The sequence below is a fragment of the Chaetodon auriga genome, chromosome 16, assembly GCF_051107435.1.
Source record: "Chaetodon auriga isolate fChaAug3 chromosome 16, fChaAug3.hap1, whole genome shotgun sequence".
Taxonomy (NCBI): domain Eukaryota; kingdom Metazoa; phylum Chordata; class Actinopteri; order Chaetodontiformes; family Chaetodontidae; genus Chaetodon; species Chaetodon auriga.
The window spans coordinates 5,006,491-5,028,857 of record NC_135089.1 but is presented as its reverse complement, the minus strand read 5'-3'; the positions used below and the strand labels follow the sequence as shown (position 1 = coordinate 5,028,857).

Here is a 22,367-nt window from a genome sequence, read left to right as displayed (position 1 = left end):
TGCACGGATCACGTTATTTGGGATTATTCAGGTGATTATTCAGGTGCTTTGCTGTGACTGCCTGAAGTTTTCTGCCAGGCGCCGTGTTTGTACCAGATTGTACCTTGGTCTTTTCTCAGCAGCTACAACCAGAAGTGTTTATTCTCTCTAAACTGTAGCAGGTCTTAATCAGCCCTGAGAGCCACAGATCATTAACTTGTGGAAGTGATGCAAGAACAGACACATTCACCAGACCAACGTGCACAGTCCTGAGGACATATAGACGAAACAGATTTTTTACTGTCTGTCGTTCTTACTTCCTTCCTTTCCTCCCACATCGTTCCCCCCCTCTTCTCTTGAAAGTGTCGTGAACGCGCTCAGTGGGCCGCTATTAAATGGGCGGACTTGTAGGCGCGGTCACGTCCACAGCGGCTCCGCTGCTTTTGACTGTCAAATAAAAGCGCGCGTCCCACCGGCCGACCGGCCGAACTCTGCCTGTGCGCTCCGTCAGATCGGATCGGACCGGACCGACACCGGGATCGGAACCAGCGCCGGTGACACGGTAATGCTTTCTGCAAGAACTGGATCCAAACTGAAAGAGTTCAAGTGTGATGTGGTGCAAGCGGGCTGTCTGCTGCTGCTGCTGCTGTTATGAGAAAGTAGGCTATAGTTTCAGGAGTTGGCAGGCTGACAAGTTGCTGCTAAACAGTGCTGGACGTTTATCTCTGAGCTGTTTTCTCGCCTAAATTAATTACTAATTGGTTTGATATTTGGAAATATTCCCGTTAGGAGCAGTGGTCTTTCTCGTGCCTGCTCTTGTTGGATTAATGAAGTTATTATAAGGGCTCTCAGCTGACCTTGGTATGATGATTTTTCAAGTGTTGGGTCGGCTTCTCTGTGAAGCTCGACGCTGCAACTCACAGCTGCGTGGTGCAGTTTTTGCATTCACTGTGTTTTTTTTCCCCCCCGCATACAGACGAAGCCAGCTTGAAGGCGCCTGGCGGGGATCAGGGAAGCGCACGAGAACAGCGGACATCCACTGCTGAAATCACCTCCGTTCAAAGGTATGCAGCGCGCAGCTCCGTGCGCGCGGGTCTGACTCGCTTGTTCGTGTGATGTTGCCTAATTTTTTTACTTGCTTGTCGCAGGATCTGCATAGAGCCCGGGGCTACGTGGCCTCATGCTTTCATTCAGATTGGAGTATAATCATACTCCCTGCCGAATGGTCACTTCTGCTGCAGCAGGATGACCCCCCGCCTCCTCTTCTGCACGACTTTGTAGAAAATCCTTCATGTTTTTTCAGAGCCGTGATTTGGTGGATGCTTCTGGTTTGACAGGGCTGCTGGCTTGGCTGCTTTGCTCTCTTTATAGGTCTTTTTCTTACGTTTTTATTCAGCTGATTTTGAAATTATAATGATATTTTACATCTATATTTGATTCTGTTTTCACCCTCATTCTTCGTCTATGTATGCACTGATGTTTCCCAGAAAGCCATCCTCTGTAGCCGTCACCTTACTGTGGCCTGCCTTGCGTGGGATGCTGCAGAGTGGGAGAGCAGGAGTGGAGATTTGATGCCACTTGGCAACAGTAAGAGTGGCATAGTCAATCATGGGGGATTCAATCTTCAACTGCTGTTATGTCCCACCCCATCCCCCAGGCGAGGGGGAGCCCCCGAGGTCCAGACGCACAGAGATCATGGCCTCCCAGTCAGCCCACATCTCCCCTGACAAGCGCTTCCTCATCTTCTTTGACTTTGATGAGACCATCGTGGATGAAACCAGCGACGACATGGTGGTGCAGGCCGCCCCGGGTCAGCACCTCCCGGACTGGCTGAAGGACACCTACCAGCCCGGTCGGTACAACGAGTACATGCAGCGCGTACTGGACTACCTGGCGGAGCAGGGCGTCACCGAGAGCGACATACGCAACGTCATGGAGAAGCTGCCGGCCACCCCCGGCATGCTCACCCTCTTCCAGTATCTCCGGACCCGGCCCCAGCAGGACTTTGAAGTGGTGCTCGTGTCCGACGCCAACACCTTCTTCATCGAGTCCTGGCTCCGGCGCGTCGGGGCCCGCCAGCTCTTCCACCGGATCTTCACCAACCCGGCCACCTTCAACAGAGACGGCCGGCTGGTGATGAGGCCCTTCCACTCCCACGAATGCCTTCGGTGCCCGGATAACATGTGCAAGCAGGTGGTCGTCAGGGACTATGTGGCCCGCAGGACGCAGGAGAGGGGCCGCCCGTACCAGAGGGTCTTCTACGTCGGGGACGGAGCCAACGACTTCTGCCCGGCGCTCTCCCTCGGACCCCGGGACGTGGCTTTCCCGCGACGGGAATTCCCCATGCACCGGCTGATCACGGAGATCCACGAAGCCATGCCCGGGGAGTTCAAGGCCGTCACGGTCCCGTGGGTCAGCGCGGAGGAAGTGGTGCAGCGGCTGAGGAAGCTGGTGGCAGAGTAGAGAGGGAGGAGGTTTTAAGGGGCCAGTTGACACTTTTAGTCACATTCTCAGGTAAAATAGTCCCAGAAACTAAAGTTCAAGGCAATAAAATCATTTGTACTGTCAGTAAAAATAAACTGTCTGTCTGACGTCCAGCCAGCACGTGCCTCAGTCGAGCTTGTCATGTTTTGCTCCGAGGTCGCTCTGAAAGCAGGGGCCCAGTTCACCATCAGCAGGTTAATGATTATGGAGAGCTGCCACTGTCGCCCAAAGAGAGGAAATCAATGGCAAATTCAATGCTTTGTGTAATAATATATATACATGTATAAAAGTGAGATTATAACTAAAGTTTGAGGGCATTTGCATAATAAATATCCTCTGATGGGACATGTGTTGTTTTTAAGTGTTAAACTGGGTCAGTAGAGAAATCTGTGAGTACTTTAATAGCAATATTTTAAAATGTTACGTCAATCAAGTGACTGGTTGCTCTCGAACAATAATTATGAGTGTGTTTTCTTACAAACTGCACTTTTTTTAAAGTATGAAATATTAAATTATAGTCGCAATTAATGTAATCAGTCACACTGCCATCTGATAGCAATGGGCTTTTCAACAGATTTTTATCACCACCGACTTTTATCACCAAGTCAAAAATGTGTAACTATATGACAATGACTGTGTTTGTTTGTATGATTTGTATATCAGTCTGTTGTGTCTTTACTGTGTAGGCCAGGCCTACGGAAGAAGATATTCACACCAGCAGGAATAAAGCCATCAACTGAAACTCTGCCTGTGTCTGAATTTATCAATAAACCTCATCAACATGCACGTGGATAATTGATAACACCCTCCCTGATAACATCCACGTGTCTGTGTTACAGAAAGGCCATATTTTATAATTGAGTGAAGTTCTTTTCACATGCTATGCACCACTTTTCTGAAAGTTTAAGCAAATATTACCAAAATAAGTCAGCAATGGGTTAAAGTCATATGAGAGGGACATTAATTAAACAAGATTTAAAAAAAATAAAAGAAAATAAAAAAAATGAGATGATCCTTAAGTAATGCTCATTAAGTTTCCCCCATATTGAGTTTCTGTAGTTTCCTGAGGGTTTAAATCTTTAAATCTTTAGTATTTGCCATCAAGTCCAATAAGTCTGAGTTTCTGCCTCGAAAACAATGTAACACTGATTAGTTATTCTTAATTGAATTTAACGTACGTCAGTTTTAGGGAGTTGCGTATTGGGGTCACTTAGCTGAACTAACTTAAATATTAATTGCAAATGCCTGTTTAATCAGTTATATAGGTCTATATATGCTTAGTTTGGGCAGACGCTTATCTTATCTCACATACATACATACACACACACACACACACACACACACACACACACACACACACACACACACACACACACACACACAGAGGCTTCGTTTGTGATTAACTGAACGTTATGGGTGTACTATCATGGGTGAATGACCAATGCCCTCCAGTGGTCAAAGTGCGTAACGATTTAAGCATTTTATTGTGTCACCGGAAGTTCTTGTATGTTTTTAAGTCTGCCTTAACACTTAACGGAGTCGATGCATTTGTTTCACGCATTCACACAATGATTGCATATATCACTTGCTTATATGAGAGGCATTGTGATATATTTGGGATCTTCTGGTAAAGATGTTCGAAATAAACTTGGCAACCCTCTACTTCACGGACGTCAATTGCAGAGTCATTGTATACTAAGACTTCCGGTGACCGCATTAAAAATAAAACTTCATATTTGACTAAATGTGTTGAACCACGCTGTGATTACGAAGAGAGAAACGTTTGTGTAACGTTATTTTGGAGTGTTGAAGTGAGGTCCCGGTATATTTTGCCGCGATATTTTTGTTCGAGAGGTCGATAATATATTGTTGCCTCCGGCCATGGGGGCGATAGTGAGTATATAGAATTCTCGCCGCCCTCACGTCAGTAGAAGAAGAAATCCGGAAGTAGCGTCTCGTGCGCATGGCGCTATTTGGGAAATAATTTGTTTGCTGAACAAATACTCCACTTTTATCTTGCTTTGAAAATTAAACTTGCTGACTGCAGTGTAACAGAATACAGGTGAGTGAGGTTTGCAGCCTGTAAGTTATACTTTTGTGCTGTAATCTATCGTTAGCTAAACGGCTAAATAACAACGTAACTGAAACGTCGCCTCGGAGTCATTCATTGCTTTACTTGTTAGCCGACTAGCATGCTAGTTTTTGGCTCACTCATACCATTGCTACCACAAGAAAAAGAGTTTATAGTCTTATAAAAGTTCTAACTTAAGCCGAGTTTTATTTTCTTTTTTCCCAACTGAAGCACCTGTGACCTTGATAAATAGGTAGCTTACCAAACGGTGGTGTTGCGTGTTATGCTACATGGAAAGCATTGGCTGTAGTGGTACTGTTAACCGGCTAGCTAACGTTAGTCAGTCATCACTCTTATTTCAAAACAAACAAAGCCTAATTCACATTTCAAGGCAAATTTCCTTTTTCTTTTTTTTTATTAAATGAAATTATTGGTGTACACAGACTCACACAGCAACGCTTAACGTTTTGGTTACAAAACTGCTGTTAGCTAACGTTAACTTTCTGTTAGCAATTCTAGTTACTGAAAAACCAGCAAAGCAGAAACTGAAATCAAAATTTGAAATTGTTCATATGATATCGTCTCTCCACCTCAGAGAGAGACTGTTTTGATATTAAATCTCCATTTGTCTCTCAGCTAAAATGTTAACATTGTTTGCAGTTGTGGGATCCTGATCATATCTTGGCTTTACCCATAAATGAAACTCACTGAAATATGAATATTTATTAACACGTGATCCCTCTTTCAGTTCTCTGCAAGATGGAGGCTGATCTGTATGACGAGTTTGGGAACTACATCGGTCCAGAGCTGGACTCTGATGATGACGAAGATGATCTGGACGCGGAGGACAGAGATGTTGACGAGGTACTCTTCACAATCAGTGGAACAGTTATTACCCAGTAGTACTTCAGTTCCTTTATGCAGTATGTACACACATTTGATCGTAATGAATTTCTTTGTGCAGGGTGATGAAGATGATGACGATGAGCCAGCTGACGCTGATGACGACGTCCCGGGTATGGAGGTGGTCCTGCACGAAGACAAGAAGTACTATCCTACAGCAGAGGAGGTTTACGGACCCGAAGTCGAAACTATTGTCCAAGAAGAAGACACACAACCTCTCACAGGTAAGCGACGAAGAAGAGTGTAACCTGTATTTGCAGATTTACATTAAAGCACGTAGTATTTGGCTGCCTAATCCACATGCGCTCACATACATGAATATGTGTGTGATGAATGCTAACGAGAGTTAAGGTAAACACACAAACACTTGTTTCTCTCCACAGAGCCGATCATCAAGCCTGTGAAGAACAAGCAGTTCACCCTGATGGAGCAGGAGTTACCTGCTACTGTTTATGATATGGAGTAAGTTATCTGCATGAATATATCCATGATGTCCTGGTGTCTTGCCTGAAACACCTTAAAATTCAAACGTTCATCCACATTGCCCCTGGTGCAGTTACAGCACTCCATTCAGTCTCTATTCAAATGTTTTTTACTTCCATGTGTTTGCAGTTTGTCTTTCAAACTCTTACATCTCCTCTCTCTGCAGATTCCTTGCAGATCTGATGGACGGCCCTGAGCTAATCCGTAACGTCACCCTGTGTGGTCACCTTCACCACGGCAAGGTTAGAGCCTGCCTTCAGGCTGCTTCTGGCTCAGTTTCTCTTTTAGCTGCATGTTACTAGTCAGGGCACTTGTTTGGCATTTAGCCAGAGAGGACATATGTTCCTTTAGATGAAAAATGGAGGATGTTTGGAGCATATGCTAATAATATGGGTGCACTTAAGTCTCAACTGTGACTCATGGGGATCTAATGAATGTTTTTATTCCCTTCAGACCTGTTTTGTGGACTGCCTGATTGAACAAACACACCCAGAAATCAGGAAGAGAGATGATGTGGATGTGAGTTTTGGCTGTAATTATCAGCATGTCTTTGCCATTTATTACACTTCTGCATATGACAGCAGAAACTAACACTGCTTTTGACCTTTTCAGCTCCGATACACAGACATCCTCTTCACAGAACAGGAGGTGAGTGGTTTGGTTGAACTGTAGCATCATGATGGCACTTCACTGCAGATAGAAAGTAAAAGAATTAAGTTTGTTTTGCCCAATAGGTGAAATTCTATCTTCTGCTTTTTCATAGAGAGGAGTTGGCATTAAGAGTACCCCCGTCACAATGGTCCTGCCAGACTCCAGAGGCAAATCTTACCTTTTCAACATCATGGATACACCAGGTATTGTGTGGCAGCTGGATGCTTTGATTCCTGAATGTTTGTTTTGATGTATCAAAGCAGAACGTGATGTGAAACCTCGTGTCTCCTCACAGGTCATGTGAACTTCTCTGATGAGGTCACATCCAGCATCCGCATCTCAGACGGTGTTGTCCTCTTCATAGATGCAGCAGAAGGAGTGAGTCACTTGTTTTTTTTGATCTTCTCCCACTCCCGCTCTCTCTCTGCATGCGTGTCCACATTCATCAGGATTCTGTATAACCCGGACCTTTGTGCATCTCTGCCCAGGTGATGCTGAACACAGAGCGTCTGATCAAACATGCAGTTCAGGAGCGCATGGCCATCACCATCTGCATCAACAAGGTGGACCGGCTCATTGTGGAGCTCAAATTGCCTCCCACTGACGCTTATTATAAACTTCGCCACATTGTGGATGAGGTCAATGGTTTGCTCAGGTAATACATGAAACCCAGAACGTCCACAGTGTCTAGAGAATGAAAGACTTCATGGGATGTGATGGGAAGTAAACATTTCATGGTTGTCTTTCTTCCTTCTCAGCACGTACTCCACAGATGAGAACTTGGTGGTGTCTCCTCTCCTTGGAAATGTGTGCTTCGCCAGCTCTCAGTACAGTATTTGTTTCACCCTGGGGTCCTTCGCAAAGATCTACTCAGACACCTACGGTAAGACGACTCCTCAGCACGTGCTCCCAAACAGTCGAGTGGCACATCCTTTTCTCATCTCGTGCCTGACGCTGTCGATACGTCATCGTCTAACTCCTCTGTTTGTGTTTGCAGGGGACATCAACTATAATGAGTTTGCCAAGAGGCTTTGGGGAGACATTTATTTCAATCCCAAAACGTGAGTGACTCATTTGGATTTCAACAGAATGCTAATATTTCCTCCTTCTCCTTCAGCTCATTCTTACGTTGTCTCTAATTTCTTCTGCTCAGCCGCAAGTTCACCAAGAAAGCTCCCAGCAGCAATTCTCAGCGCAGCTTTGTGGAATTTGTCCTGGAGCCTCTCTACAAGATTCTCTCACAGGTTGTCTAAATGTATAGCAAGGCAGCACGGCTAGCTCAGCACCTTCAGGCCCATCAGGCTCTGGCTGAGTTGCAGACCTCAGTGTGTAATCCTCACCCAAATCCTCTTTGTGTGTAGGTGGTTGGGGATGTGGACACATCTCTCCCCAGAGTTCTGGATGAGCTGGGGATCCACCTGACTAAAGAGGAACTGAAGCTGAACATTAGACCTTTGCTGAGGCTGGTCTGCAACCGCTTCTTTGGAGAGTTCACTGGTACGGCGTCATTTCTTTTTATCTGTCCGCTTCTTTTTGTTTGTGTGACTGTTTTAGTTTTGATTTCGTCATTGTTTATGAAGCACTTTGTTTTTATAGGTTTAGTATAAATAAAGTAGTAATAACAGACCTGCAGAGACTCTCACAGACACTTACGGCTTTACGCCTTTTATCTGCTGATGGTTATTGTTTTAATCTGAAGATGAATGATCGGTCTTTGGTAAACACATACAGTCAAGCATGAATCTCTTCCCTGCAGGCTTTGTGGACATGTGTGTGCAACACATCCCCTCACCACAAGAGGGTGCTAGGAACAAGATAGAGCACACATACACTGGAGGTCTGGACTCAGACCTGGGGGAGGCCATGGCAGAGTGCGACCCTGATGTGAGTATAATGGAGGCAAAGCGGGGGTCTTCTGTTTACGGGCTGGTGAGAAGCCGGTTAACTGCAAGAAGCTGCAGTCTGTCCCTCGTCAAGTCAAAGACGTCAATTGTGTAATTCCAGCAGCTCTCGCAAATTAAGCCAACAGGCTCTTTTAATTGGCTTGAAATGAGCGAGCTGTTCAATAAGCCAAAGTAAGACAATGCCGGACACTGAACACAGTTTTCCAAGTTCCATTTAAAAGCTTTGCTGCCTTTTGCATAAGCTCTCTTACATTTCTTTAGGAAGAAACGTTACATTCCAGTGGTAAGACTGACTTGCCCTATTTTCTGTCTCTTATCTCTCTTTCCTGCCATCGCATGTCTCTCGCCCTCAGGGTCCTTTGATGTGCCACACCACTAAGATGTACAGCACAGAGGATGGGGTTCAGTTCCATGCCTTTGGCAGAGTGCTGAGCGGGACCATTCAGGCAGGCCAGCCGGTCAAGGTTTTAGGAGAGAACTACACCCTTGAAGACGAGGAGGACTCCCAGGTCTGCACTGTGGGCCGTCTCTGGATTTCAGTCGCCAGGTGCGCCGCAGGAGCGTGGCTCCCCAAGTTCGTAGAGTCAGAAATCGGTCATTGTTCGCATTAAATCTCACTGTTCCACCCACATTTTTAGATACCAGATTGAAGTGAACCGCGTGCCTGCTGGCAACTGGGTTCTAATCGAAGGCTGTGATCAGCCGATCGTCAAGACCGCCACAATCACAGAGCCCAGAGGGAACGAAGAGGCTCAGATTTTCAGGCCGCTGAAGTTCAACACAGCATCGGTTATAAAGATCGCCGTGGAGCCCGTCAACCCGTCAGAGCTGCCCAAGATGCTGGACGGGCTGAGGAAGGTCAACAAGAGCTATCCGTCTCTCACCACTAAGGTACAGCAGTGGGTCCAGTAGAGCAAGATCAGAAAAGGTCTTTGCTTTGCTTTGCTTGTCAATTAAAATCCCTGAAGCACAGGCTGAACAAACTACTAAATAACCATTTATAGCTGAGATTCAGGCTACATCTATCCAACTTGCTGCCTCTTTATTATGTTAATAATAATTGTCTGTGTGTCTTTCAGGTGGAGGAGTCTGGGGAGCATGTCATCTTAGGGACAGGAGAGCTCTACCTGGACTGCGTCATGCACGACCTGCGCAAGATGTACTCCGAGATCGACATTAAAGTAATTTTCCTCACTGCTGCTTCATGTGTCGGGGTGGAGCCTTCGGTTTCTTGTCCTCATTTTGCTCGTCTTTGTCCGCAGGTCGCCGACCCCGTCGTGACCTTCTGTGAAACCGTTGTGGAGACGTCGTCACTCAAGTGCTTTGCCGAAACGCCCAACAAGAAGTGTGTATCAAACGCGGTATTTTCGACCTTTTCTGAATGAGTGCAAGTACAAGAAAGCTCACTTTGTTTGATTATTAAGTGGAAACTCGCAGCTCTGCAGTGATTTTCTCTTAAAGTTTCTCATCATGAGCTGTTACTAAGACTGCTGTGTTTCCCGTCGGGGAGTTAAATTTGGGCACTGTTTGGAGTCACTGTCACTGTGGGTCCTTCCCTCCGGTCAAGTGTCTCCCCAGCCCAGAGTGAGTGATTGACAGCTGTGTGATGTGATTGACAGGAATAAGATCACCATGATTGCTGAGCCCTTGGAGAAGGGACTGGCTGAGGACATCGAGAACGAAGTGGTGCAGATCACATGGAACAGGTACGATGTAGACGACTTTACCGTCACACTGCACAACTTTCAGTGATTAACTGAGACGATGTGATGTGGCCTTCATGTTACACATACCGTAGATTTCCAGTCTGATGTCGGGGTAGCCTGATTAATTTCTCCGTTTTTCGGCGCCACTCTGACCGATCATTCATTCTCATTATTCACTCAGTGTGCAGAGATAAATGAGCCGGCGTGGAAGAATGATGATTGGTTCTTAAATTAAATGATGTCATTGAAGAAGGTGGAGAGGTATAGAAACGTCCAGGGCTGAAAACACTCAATTAAAAAGTGCAGCTGGTGGATTTGTGGGTAATATTTCTCTTAGCTTCATTGGAGTGTTATTTCATCTTCAAGTTATCGTGCATGGACCAAGATGTCCACCATCAATTTAGATTATTAGGTTGGACGTGGAAGTCACGGCCGTGTGCTGCAGTTTGATAACGGTGCTTTAAACCCGCCTGGTGTGTCTTTAATTTAATTCAGGTTTCATTGAGCTCTCCTCTTTGTGCAACTTTTGAAAAGTGTCAGAGCTTCAGTGTTGGACGTCCCACATGAACTTATTCAGAGCAGCCGTGAGCGTGGAGTCCTGAAGATTCATTACTCGTGTATCTTTGGGCAGGGATTGTTGAATCGATGCACCGCGGAGCGTTTCTGTATTTGAATATTTCAGCAGAGTAAAGGACGCTCTTCTGTACTCTCTGACAAGTGTGTGTGCTCATTAAAAACCCTCCTTGCTATATTGATCAGTTCACTCTCAGTAATTGAATCATGCACTAAAAGCATGCATGAATTTTCCCGTCCCTGTGACCCCACGAGTGTGTGTGTGTGTCTGTGCGTGTGTGTGTGTGTGTGTGTTCTGCTCGAGAGCGACTTCCTGTCAGTACCCGGCTCATCTGTTAGGCCATCTGGACCCAGCGGTGCCAGCATGCAGTAGCAATTCCAGCGAAGTGACATACTTCACACACCATTAAAGCGAACCTTCGCTCCGCTCCTCCTCTTCCATTAACCCCTCTGACCCCCGATCAACCAATCTCCTTAATGTTCCACATGACATCATGTGCAGACCTGCTTTTAACCGGTAGCTGTTCGTCATGGCAGGAAGAAGCTGGGAGAGTTTTTCCAGACAAAGTACGACTGGGATCTGCTGGCTGCCAGGTCTATCTGGGCCTTCGGGCCGGACACCACGGGACCGAACATCCTGGTAGACGACACGCTGCCCTCTGAGGTGAGTTCTGTCGAAGCAGGGTTGTTTGTCTGGAGGAAGGTTTATGCTAACGTTTCGCTAACCCTCCACGTCTTCTTCTCCCTCTGTAGGTGGACAAAGCGCTGCTCGGCTCGGTCAAAGACAGCATCGTTCAGGGCTTCCAGTGGGGCACCAGGGAGGGGCCGCTGTGTGATGAGCGTAAGTTCTCACCTCTCAAACATGTCGGCGTCAGGTGTTCTCTGAGCTGTGCTGTCCTCAGCAGTGTTAGCATATCTCGCTCTTTCTGCTGCTCTCAGCCATCAGGAACGTCAAGTTTAAGATCCTGGACGCCGTCATCGGTCAGGAGCCCCTCCACAGAGGAGGCGGCCAGGTCATCCCGACAGCCAGGAGAGTGGTGTACTCTGCTTTCCTCATGGTGAGACCCCCCCTCTAAGCCTATTGTTCCCTTCGTCTTCCATTAGCTCGTCCAGACTTCCCTTTCATCCTCGCTTTCTTTAATGTTCCATTACCTTGATTACAGTTTGGGATTTTGCTGACATGCCGTCTTTTTAATTGTGGTGTGATAACATTCCTCTATCACAATTTTGGCTTCTTTCCTCGTCTCCTTTGGCTCTGTCACTGCTCTTCTCATAAATCCGTGGGTCAGCTGTACACGGCTCAGCCACACTGTGTGTCCAGGCTTTTGTCCTCATTGATGTGTGGGCTCCCATGTGTCGCAGGCAACTCCGAGGTTGATGGAGCCCTATTACTTTGTGGAGGTTCAGGCTCCAGCTGATTGTGTGTCTGCTGTCTACACAGTGCTGGCTCGCAGAAGGTTGGTGTCCTCTCTTTGTCCTCGTATCTAGTATCAAAACCAGGCTGATATTTAATGCACTGATATTCCCTGATATGTCTTTAGACTCAACACAAATGCACCAGTCGTCTTTGAAACATGAGGTTTTAAAAATGTGGTCCCGTTTGTCGTCTAACAGGGGTCACGTCACCCAGGATGCACCCATTCCGGGGTCCCCTCTCTACACCATTAAGGCTTTCATCCCCGCCATCGACTCCTTCGGCTTTGAGACCGACCTTCGCACTCACACGCAGGGACAGGCCTTCGCTCTGTCCGTGTTCCACCACTGGCAGGTACACGAGCCAGCGACACTCCTAACAGTGGGCAGGTTTCTGTCCAAATGTAGCACAAATTTCAACCATATTTACAGGAAATTGGCAAAATAAAATGTGAATTTCCATTCACTGCCACATGTGAGTATTAGAGGTAAATGCATGAAAGAACAGGTGCACAGGTCTTTAAACAGTATTCACATTTTAACTCACCATATGTGCATTATAAGAGTTATTGGTCGCTGTAACTGACTGTGAAGAGATCCCCTCCGAGTGCAGCTTCAGTGGAAGTGAGGCAGGAACAAAATCCACAGTCCTCGCTCTGTGTAAAAAAAGTCAACTGAAGCTAAAATGAGCCTTAAAGACTCCAAATCAGACAGAACAAGCAGGCATTTTCCAAAGTCTTTTAAGTGCAAATACCTTCTTTGTTTTGCTTTCCCTCTAATGCAGCTCAGCAAAGGAACACCGGGGGGGATTCTTTACCAGAAAGACTGAAACTTTAAAGAATATTACCCACTTGGTTTGACTCACTGGCTGCTGAAGCTTCATGTTGGCTTCAAGCTGACTTAACAAGAGGATTTCATCCCTCACCGCTTCCATCGAGAGGGGAGCAGGATGATCACAGCAATAATAATAATAATAATAATAACAATAATAATAATAACTCTTTTTGTGTTGGCATGGGAGTAATGCTTTGAGGCAGACATGAAAAAAAAAAGATCAGTTATCCTTTAAAGGCTCATTCAGATGTTTGGAGGTGCAGCGGATCTGATCTGACTCTTGTCTCTGTAAGTTTGGTGTCCGTCCGTCACCCTCACTCATCCTCACATGCACAAATACTGCCGCACGTTTATTTACTCGACGCACACGAAGCCGCGGCAGCTTGTGCAGCGGAGTGACCGACCTCGTGCGCATGTCTGCCACTTTGGCTGAATTGCTTTTGATGCGGAGCGGAGCGGAGTGTTGAGTCATTAAGTTTTAAGCGTAATGTGGCCGTCTCCGTCTCCGCCTGCCATGTGTGACGCGTGATTGTGTCTGCACTCTGCAGAGCTGTGTCAGGGAAAATTAACTCCACTTAGGGACAGTTACTACTTCACAGCAAAGTGGTGCATCCAGAAGAATGAAAGGTTTTCCTCAGTGCGAATATGTGATGTTTCATCCTCCTAACCTACGTGTTATCCCCTGAGGTGAAAATGGAAACCAGACATGAATTATTTATGTACACGCGTGTCCAAACAGGGACAAAAAAAAAAACAAAACAGATTTCCTTTGGGAACGTACTGAATAAATGAAAACCAGTGTTGACAGTTTTTTGATTTTTCAGAAGCACACAGTTGTCGAGCTTGCGTTAACACATTTTTATTGTGATGTTGGACACTGATTTATCATTTTTCCATCTTTGTAGTAGAACTAGCACTAAATAGTAAGCAGTGCAGCTGCTAAATCAGATTTCCCTCAGGATTATTCCTGAAATCCAGCTGAAATAGATCATTCTGTGTGGCCTTCCTGTCATTACGATGATTTATTTCTGTATTGCTCAGTCCTGAAGGAGAAAATGTACCTTTTTCCCATAAGACACCCCCCTGGTTTCCAGCACCAATCACCTTGGCCATCTTTCCAATTACTCTCTAAATGGCAGCTGCAGAGTTTGCGCCTGATGCAATCAACACTGACAGAAATGAGACTAACTGCCCTGGAAAATGCGAATAACACAGGCGTCTCTGAACTGTGCTGTTAGCCCCATTAAACTCAAGAGGCCATATTGTGTCTCCCTCATTGGGGTTATTATTTACTGCCAGTATTGGCATCCTAACAGCACAGTGATGAGTCGGTGTCATTAGCAGCTCTCGTCCATCTGTTGATTGATCTTCAGCCACTCCATTGATTATTTTTTCCCTTTTCCTCCCGTTTCAATCCGCCCCGGAGGCCCGAAGCATCTTCTTCACTCAACCCTTCTTATTTCAGATTCAGCATCCCCAGCAAGTCCTCTCCTCCTCTTCCTCCTCTCTCTGCATTTAGGGTGAATGTATCACATATCCATGACAGTGAGATCTCTTTGTGAAGGTCGTACTATAAGCTCCTTAAGAAAATGGATTCGGTGAGTCATTGTGAAAGCCTGCGAACGCTCGCGGCTTCTTCTCACTCGACCTGCTAACGCTGCATCGCTGCTGCGTCGCTCACAAGCTGACGGAGTGACGGCTCTCTCCGTCCTGCTGATGGACGCGCTCCTGACTCAGTAACAATGGGACGGACTCGCAGCTGAATCAGATATTTGGTGAAAGGTCGGAGCCACTATTAGAAGTGTCCACTCAGTTTGTTAATGCTCAGACTGTGATGCGTGTTTCGTGTTGGCAGATTGTGCTTGGCTGGGTACAAACGGAGAGGCTTCCTCTGTTGGCCGGTCGTAGCCGACGTCCGCTGCTGTTCTCCGGGTTAACGAGGTTTTATATTTCCTTCCAGATCGTCCCCGGTGACCCTCTGGACAAGAGTATCGTGATCAGACCTCTTGAGCCTCAACCTGCCCCCCACCTGGCCAGAGAGTTCATGATCAAGACCCGAAGGCGCAAGGTGAGCCTTTAGTTTCCTGTTAATCACTTGGATTTTGGTAAACTTCCCTTTTTGCCTCACCGATGCCCTGTTTTTGTCCTGCAGGGTCTGAGCGAGGATGTGAGTATCAGCAAGTTCTTCGACGATCCTATGTTGTTGGAGCTGGCCAAACAGGACGTGGTGCTTAACTACCCAATGTGAGACTGCAGCACTGACTGCAAGCCAGACCTGCAGCCGACACCAAAACCTCCACCAGTCACTCAACAGCTGCTTCTTTTAAGGATGTTTAGGGTGTGATCTGACCACAATAACACAGAATCCACAAAAGGTTTCCATAGATTCAGGTTGCACGGTGGGTGTTCTGGATCTCCAGAGGCTCCGTTACTGCGTCCCCAATTAAGACTGCCAACCATCAATTTTTAAAACGGGAGATCACCTGGATGAATCATCAGACTGAAGGAAACCAAACACACAGGCCGAGCTGGAACAGGAGAGCTGCTGTATTTGTCAAAGATGGCAGAAGTTCATTGCGTCTCATCTCTCTTCATGTGTTTTTGTTTTTTATATGTACAAATTATAGTTGTTTTTGTAGAATAAGATAATTTAGACGGCTTTTTAAAAAAGGAAATTGGATGTCATTGATCAGGTGTAAGTCTGAATAAAAGAAGTGTTTGTGATAAAAAGAAAAGATGTTTGATTGTTCCGTACTTTCTCAGACCAGAAAGAAACCACATCGTCACAGTGATGGTCCTGTTGAGGGTGTGTGTGTGTGTGTGTGTGTAGTTGATATTTAGTTGGAGTTTGTTTGTAATTGTCTGTTGTGAAGTGTGAGTGTAGCGGACTCAGTTCTGTGAGGGTTGAGAGTCGAGTGAAGCTGATGCTTTGAGTGATTGTTGTGCCTGTTTGGGACGTTGCGAGGGCGGTGACTGATGAACATGTTGGATGGTTGGAGTCAGGCGGAGAGGAGCCAAAGGTTAGGGTCACATGACCGAATGAAAGGAAACCGACTGACAAAAACACACTGAGCCTAAACTCTGACAGCAGAAGATGAAAAATATACTGATAATATCAACAGTTATGATAAATGGACACTGGGAGCATGATGGATGGTGATGGTGAAGGGAAACTGTAACCTGATGGGGCTGTGAGGGTCTGATACTTAATCTAATCATCCACCTATATCAGGCACCTTTCAATCAATAAATGAGGCTGAAATACAAACCAATATACTTAATCACCTTAGCCATTTGTCATGTTTGTATGAATGAAAGTACCCTTGCACAGCGCCCTCCACTGTTATTTTCACCCTTAGTGAACACAAGCAAATGTCATTTTTGCATTTTTAAGTGGTCAACCATGACTTCCTATTTTCCTGGGGTATAAATATGAGGTGACACAGACCAAATTCTCCTCAAAAACATAGAAGAAAATCACAAAACAGTCGACATCTCATACCTGTGGTGAAGCATAGTGATGGATCTTTGATGTCTTGGTGCTGTTTTTCTTCCAGAGGCTCTGAACATCTGGTAGGTTACGTGATATCATGGACTCCAGTCACATCAGATATTCAAAGAAAACCTGCCAGGAAGCTTTAAATGGGCCTTCCAGCAGGACTATGATCCAAAGCACATCTCAAAATCTACATTAAATGCTTCACCAAAGGCAGAGTAAAGGTTTTGCCTCCCCCCTGACCTAAACCCCACCTCATCGTGGGTCATAGAAGAAGACTCAGAGCTGTTGTCTTTAGTGAAGGCAATAATTGTTGCACACATATTTTTAAGAAAATACGTGTTTGCGTCAATGCAAACTGCACAGTGAGTTTGAGTGTCTACTTCATCTGAAGTCTTTTTGTCTGAATCCACAGTGGAGACGGTTCGAGAGGTCCCGTCTGCTGTGAAACTTATCAGCGTGCATCGTGACCGACATGGTTTCAAGCTGACCGCGGCCGCTGCTCTCTGCGAGGGATGAAACCACCAGCCTTTCAAGCCCTCAGGTGACAGGTTTTTGATTGTTCAGACGTATATATATTGAGTGGACGATCACTCTAGAGAGCAGCGTTTAGTAACTGCACTGCAAGACGCGTGAGTCCTGTCACACCTTCAGAAGACTGTGGTGTCCGAACGGCTCAGCCCTTCATCAGTCACCACTGACAATCCCCCGAACAGTCCTGGAGGTGGTGGAGATTGGTGAAGGTGAAAACGGGCTTGCAAATATGTCTTGAGCTGCTTTGACATTTGGACTGAATGTCAATCCTGTCCAGAGAGACAAGAGAATTTTTTATGTTAGCAGACGTGGGTAGATGGTGATGGGGGGGGGGGGGTACTGTGCCCTTTTCAAATGCTTAAGGGAAGGAGAAGTGAAGAGACTGAGGAACTGCTGTAAACACGAGCGCACCATTAGGAAGAGCTAATTGCAGCGATGACACTCTTCTCATCAAGGTATCGACACGCAGAAGCTTTCAGGGCTCGTGTCCTCTCACCTCTGCTTCGGAGGCATCTGCTGCTCCGACAGGAATGTCATCAGCTCAGGACATGTGTTTAGTAAACGTGCGTTCGGACAACACGGTCCCGTCACTCCTCCCTTGCGCTGGCGTGAGCCGGGATCGTGCTTGGCCCCGGGCGCCGAGACGGATGGCAGCAGTTCTTGCCGGTCTGAACACAAGGCCCCGGAGCACTCTTTACAATCTGTGGTCCCTGTGCTAAATATAGACGGGAGCAAGACTCTGCCTCGGCATAGGCCGGATAGGAGCACCCTCCTCCTGCAAGTCAGGCCTTTTTTCCTCTCCACCTCCATCTGCTCTCAACCGCCTCATCAGTCACCTTTCCCTGAATCTGTCCTCTGCTCTTACCTCTCCTTCATCTTGTCCTGTCTCTCTGCAGCGACACACCTCTCTGGCTCGTCATGTGTCTGTGACTCAATCACACTTGTCTCTTCCTGCTAGCATCACAAACAGACCTTCCCCTCCAGAACATCCAGCCTAAAGTAGGAAGCTACAGGCAGGGAAGAGACCAGTCAGGCAATTTCATATAAACAGTATGTCTGTAGCGAAGTAGTGGCCAGTTATACAAATCATTAATAGATCTACAGGCTGTGTGAAGATGAGGAGGGTTGAGTCAGCCTCCAAACATTGTCATGATTGCAACAGTATCTGCAGGTTGTGAATAGCTTGAAGTAAAGTGGGAATGTGTCCAGGGGCGGCTCCCTGCTGCTCCCCTGTCAGAGTCAGGAGGCAGTAGTTGGATTAGATGGATTTCCGAAACGGCCTACCAGAACAAAGCCTCCATAGACACATAGACACAAAATGATTGCAAGGAGACATAAAATAACCAAAAACATAAGCAAATGAGCACAAAATGATGCAGAACAACTGCAAACACACACAAAACAACCACAAAAAGAACCAAAATGACCACAATGATGCAAAACAACCACAAGGAGACACAAAAAGACCACAAGGAGACATAAAAAGACTGTTTTATTACATGAAATCACCACAAAGACGTGTGAAATGATCACAACGAGATGCAAAATGACCTCAACACTCACACAGTGATGCAGTATATCCACAAAATGATGCAAAACAACTACAAACAGACACGAAAGGATAACAGTGATGCAAAATGAACACAAAATGATGCAAAATGAACACAAAGTGATGCAAAATGACCTCAAAAAGATGCCAAACGCTCACACTGTGACGCAATTTAACCACAAAATGATGCAAAACAACTACAAAGAAACAAAAGTGACCCCAAAGAGACATAAAACAACTCAATGAACCAGAGCTTTAAATTAGAGTCTTAATACATTTTGACTCACTTTGCAGATGTGCCACCTCCCCTCCCCCTGTCTGGCCCCCCTCACTCAAAAGTTTGTGACCATGTTGCTTCACCATTCACCAAAGAGCATCATATATGTCCTGACAGCTCCCTCTTGAATAGTCAAACAGAGCCTATCCTACAGAAACACAGGAGGGCGCCATCACTGCCCAGCAGGTCAGTGACAATTTGAGGTCCAGCAAGGTCGGAGCTGCGAGCGGACTCACAAAAACCCACAACCGCGTGACTGTGTGACTCCTGCTCCCTAAGGCACCTGAAGGACCAACAATACTGAATCATTCTCTAATCGCAGAGATCCGAGGATCCAGAGGTCAATCCGTCACAGACTGATTGAGGCTGCACATGCACGGGTGCCTGAGAGGGCTGCAGAATAGAGGAGGGGGGGGGGGGGATCTGTGAGCAACAATCAGGCTGCACATTTAAAGCAACTAGTTTCAATTAGTTTCAATTTCCCTGCTCCGGGCCTTCCACAAAAGCAGATTGAGACCAGACGAGGGCCCTCACACGTGAGCTGGGGACCAGCGGCAAAGCAGCTCCAGATCATTCCCACTCATTTCCCAGCAGGAATCTTTTTGGACTGTCTGGAAGCACAGACATCATCCAGGGAAGGAATCCTGTGTGTTCCTGCGTGGAATATGGTTTGGGGCCTGGTGGCGAAATCTGTCATTTCTGTCATGGCTCGTCAAACTGTGTCACTTCGTTTCCCTTCCTGTGAGCTAAACTCATCAAATCTGCACTTGGTCCGTGCAAGCAGGACCATCTAACGCGTGCTGCATCTTCGGGGGCCGCCACAAACCAAATCAGACCGGAGCAAACCAGGCCAGAGCCAGTTCTGTAACGTCTAATGCCTTTTCTATCAGCGTTCTTTGGTTTCTGCCCCGTTTTCTTTGCTGCATCAGAAATACAACTGCCTCGTTACTGATTGCAGCTTTTGAATATTGCAAAATGAACCAGCTGAAACGTTTTTAATTGAGGGAAAACGCATCAAGCAGTCTTCCCATTGTAATCCTACATTTTTGGATCAATAAAAACACACTGATTATGATATTAAAAAGGCACCGTAGCTGTTGAAAACCCCATTAAATGTGATGATGCCGTTCTGAACACAGACATAAGAGGCTTCCGTGGGACACAGCCTCCAAACACTAAGTGAAGGTTTGGTTTTAAACAGCCTTCGTTGCCTTTTCTTATAGGCAGATGTTTGTGGACCCAGGATGTGTGACCTGTCGGGTGCGCGCACTGTCAAAGACGTGTACGCGCAGCATCCTGCTTTCCAGCTCCCCTGCAAAGACTGGAGTCGCCGAGCTCTCAGGCAGAGGATCCAGCTGTCACTCAACGAGACCCCCGTTCGGCCGGTGTCACACTGAATGAGGCGCGCCGTCCCGATAAATACGAGACAAAGACACCGCTGGATGAAGGTGGACCTCCAGTGATCAACAGATCGGCAACTCCACTGTCCACTCCCCCTGCGAAGAGGAGAAAGATGAGGGACCCGAAAGACAATACCGACAGCTGGCACATGTGAGCGATATTTATTACCAAATCCTCGAGCCAGTCACAGAGATATGAACCAGTTAGCTCCCAAGATTTGCTTTTAATCAGCCGATGTAACTGTTCTTGGCAGCGGAGTAGGCTCAGTCCGTGCCAAAATGACCAGACTATTGTCTAGCATCGCTGTAACGGAATGGGCCCGCGGGAATTTTGGCACCGGTTTTACGCAGCAGACCACATAGTTTAATCGACGTTCCTCGACCGAAGACAGACTCGTGTGGCGGGCATGGACAAAGACTGCTCGCACATCTCGTAGTGATGCTATGAGATAGAATAAAAACGGCATCAGTGAAACACCCTTCTGGTTCCTCCCGAGAAGTGGAGCAGATCATCAACGGTGGGATTCAAGTTTGGACCTCACCAAGTCCAAAACGACCTTCCCCTCCCAAAAAAAAGGATCATCTTACATCTTAAAGCATCTTCACAGACTCGCATAGCGGTAAGAATCTGTCTTTTAATTCCCAATATTGTGATTCTATTTATTTCCATCTTTGTACTCAATGTGGCTCATGTCAAACCAATGGAAGCCCTGGTGAGAGTGAATGTCAGAGCTCATGGACGCACCGTTTGGCACCATAACGCACAGACGACGGCTGCATCTATGCAGCTCATTTATGTGTTAACTGGCACTGGGTTTTCTCTACGTTTTGCATGTATAACACGTCAAGGCCAAGCTGTGAGCAACAAGAGAGCAACTTCTTTGTAGCCCACAAACGTGCTTTTGGGAAGAAGCTGCGAGCCGGCGCGTCTAATTGACATAAGATGCTAATTTGGAGTCCATATGCCTGCCCATCAGTTTCAAATCAAATGCAGTTTCAGTCCTACAAAGCCACGCTAAGCAAGTTTGGAGACTGAACCACAGAGTCTCACAGTCTTTTGTTCCCAAACCATTTGAGCAGGAGCATGGTGAAGATGGGCGGTGCAGGGCTTCTGGTTAAAACCTGCAGGAGCCGTTCAAATGAGAGGAAGTGCATGCAGACTTTGTAATGACTTTATTGGTAGGCTCGTGAGATGAATTAATAGTGAATATATTTCACCAGAATTTGCAGCTTTGCCTACAATGCGTTTGTAGTTTTAGGGCTATTGTCGTGATTTGTACTGAACAGTGCTGTGATGCAGCGTGCAGCCTCCCATTATCAAAAGCTGTGGAGCTGAATTAATTAAGCACGCATGATAAAAGTGCTAATTGCAGCAGTAGTGCTTATTATTAGAATAAAAGAGGTTATTTGTTTAATAAATGAAACTAAATTATTGCCAAATGAAGACAAGAAGCCACATTTCTAACAGCTGCCTTTGAAGGTACAAATAAATGCACCAGAAAGCGTAAAATATCTTTAATATGCACAACATGAGAGCATATTGAACAAATCTTCATTATGTTCTCATGTTGTGCAGCTCTGCATGTAAAACCACTCTCAGGATTAATTTATCCATGATGGTACCTGTGCCGTTACCCATGGTGCTCTAGCTCTAAAAGCCTTTTACCTCTGACAACACACTGTGCTAACTATTGCTCTGACGGCGCCTCCATGCACATATTCCCTGATTCAGTGATTATCTCGTCATTTCTGAAGTCAATATATCAAAAGAGGCGCTCCGCCGCTCAGAGCTTTTCACCTGGGCTGCAGCCAGCGCCCGGCATTATTCACCGTGATGAGAAACCGTTTCATTGTGCTGGGGTGCCTTTGAAATATGCCACAGTGGTTTCTGCGTGGAGCATTTGTCAACGCCACAGCAGCAGGGGCTCAAATATGAGCCTCCGTAATGAGTTTCTCCCCTGTGCTTCAGAAATCTTCGCTATATGTAAAGTCATTGTGATGGATTGGGATATTGCCAAGTGAAAGAGCTTAGTGGTAGTGAATGATTCTGGCTTTCCACATAACATATGGATGCAATGTATTTATTCAGACTTTATTCGTTGGTAAGCCG

The 22,367-nt window shown here is 46.3% G+C and overlaps 3 protein-coding genes across 4 annotated transcripts in view; all 3 read left to right on the top strand.

Annotated features, from left to right (window-relative positions):
• Positions 1 to 416: 416 nt before the first annotated feature.
• On the top strand, positions 417 to 3,202 carry phospho1 (phosphoethanolamine/phosphocholine phosphatase 1). 2 transcript variants are annotated; one of them, XM_076752220.1, is made up of 3 exons: positions 417 to 541; positions 956 to 1,043; positions 1,637 to 3,202. In XM_076752220.1, exon 3 carries the CDS (start codon positions 1,675 to 1,677, stop codon positions 2,440 to 2,442), a length of 768 nt encoding a protein of 255 aa, XP_076608335.1. In that variant the 5' UTR covers positions 417 to 541; positions 956 to 1,043; positions 1,637 to 1,674; the 3' UTR covers positions 2,443 to 3,202. The 2 variants fall into 2 exon arrangements, with proteins under 2 accessions (XP_076608335.1, XP_076608333.1); XM_076752218.1 differs by having other exon boundaries at positions 1,467 to 3,202.
• Positions 3,203 to 4,389: 1,187 nt separating this feature from the next.
• Positions 4,390 to 15,726, top strand: eftud2 (elongation factor Tu GTP binding domain containing 2). The gene is made up of 27 exons (XM_076752682.1): positions 4,390 to 4,525; positions 5,283 to 5,398; positions 5,499 to 5,661; positions 5,821 to 5,899; positions 6,087 to 6,162; positions 6,374 to 6,439; positions 6,533 to 6,568; positions 6,684 to 6,774; positions 6,867 to 6,949; positions 7,060 to 7,226; positions 7,330 to 7,454; positions 7,569 to 7,632; positions 7,725 to 7,815; positions 7,933 to 8,068; positions 8,328 to 8,455; positions 8,829 to 9,022; positions 9,114 to 9,366; positions 9,555 to 9,656; positions 9,738 to 9,820; positions 10,095 to 10,181; positions 11,292 to 11,418; positions 11,508 to 11,595; positions 11,694 to 11,812; positions 12,117 to 12,211; positions 12,369 to 12,522; positions 14,962 to 15,069; positions 15,154 to 15,726. The coding sequence occupies exons 2-27, from the start codon at positions 5,294 to 5,296 to the stop codon at positions 15,247 to 15,249; spliced, it is 2,916 nt and encodes a 971-aa protein (XP_076608797.1). The 5' UTR covers positions 4,390 to 4,525; positions 5,283 to 5,293; the 3' UTR covers positions 15,250 to 15,726.
• Positions 15,727 to 20,150: 4,424 nt separating this feature from the next.
• gjc1 (gap junction protein gamma 1) overlaps positions 20,151 to 22,367 on the top strand; it is a 37,328-nt gene continuing 35,111 nt past the window's right edge. Inside the window, exon 1 of the mRNA XM_076753437.1 lies at positions 20,151 to 20,877. The gene's annotated coding sequence lies outside the window, so the exon portion shown is untranslated. The remainder of the gene's footprint in view (positions 20,878 to 22,367) is intronic.

Bases quoted from the DNA above. Each gene is read 5' to 3' on its own strand.
- phospho1 (XM_076752218.1), top strand. From the start codon at position 1,588: ATGGGGGATTCAATCTTCAACTGCTGTTATGTCCCACCCCATCCCCCA.
- eftud2 (XM_076752682.1), top strand. From the start codon at position 5,294: ATGGAGGCTGATCTGTATGACGAGTTTGGGAACTACATCGGTCCAGAG. The intron at 6,775-6,866 runs GTATTGTGTGGC...GTCTCCTCACAG, and splicing joins CAACATCATGGATACACCAG to GTCATGTGAACTTCTCTGAT. The intron at 10,182-11,291 runs GTACGATGTAGA...TCGTCATGGCAG, and splicing joins GTGCAGATCACATGGAACAG to GAAGAAGCTGGGAGAGTTTT.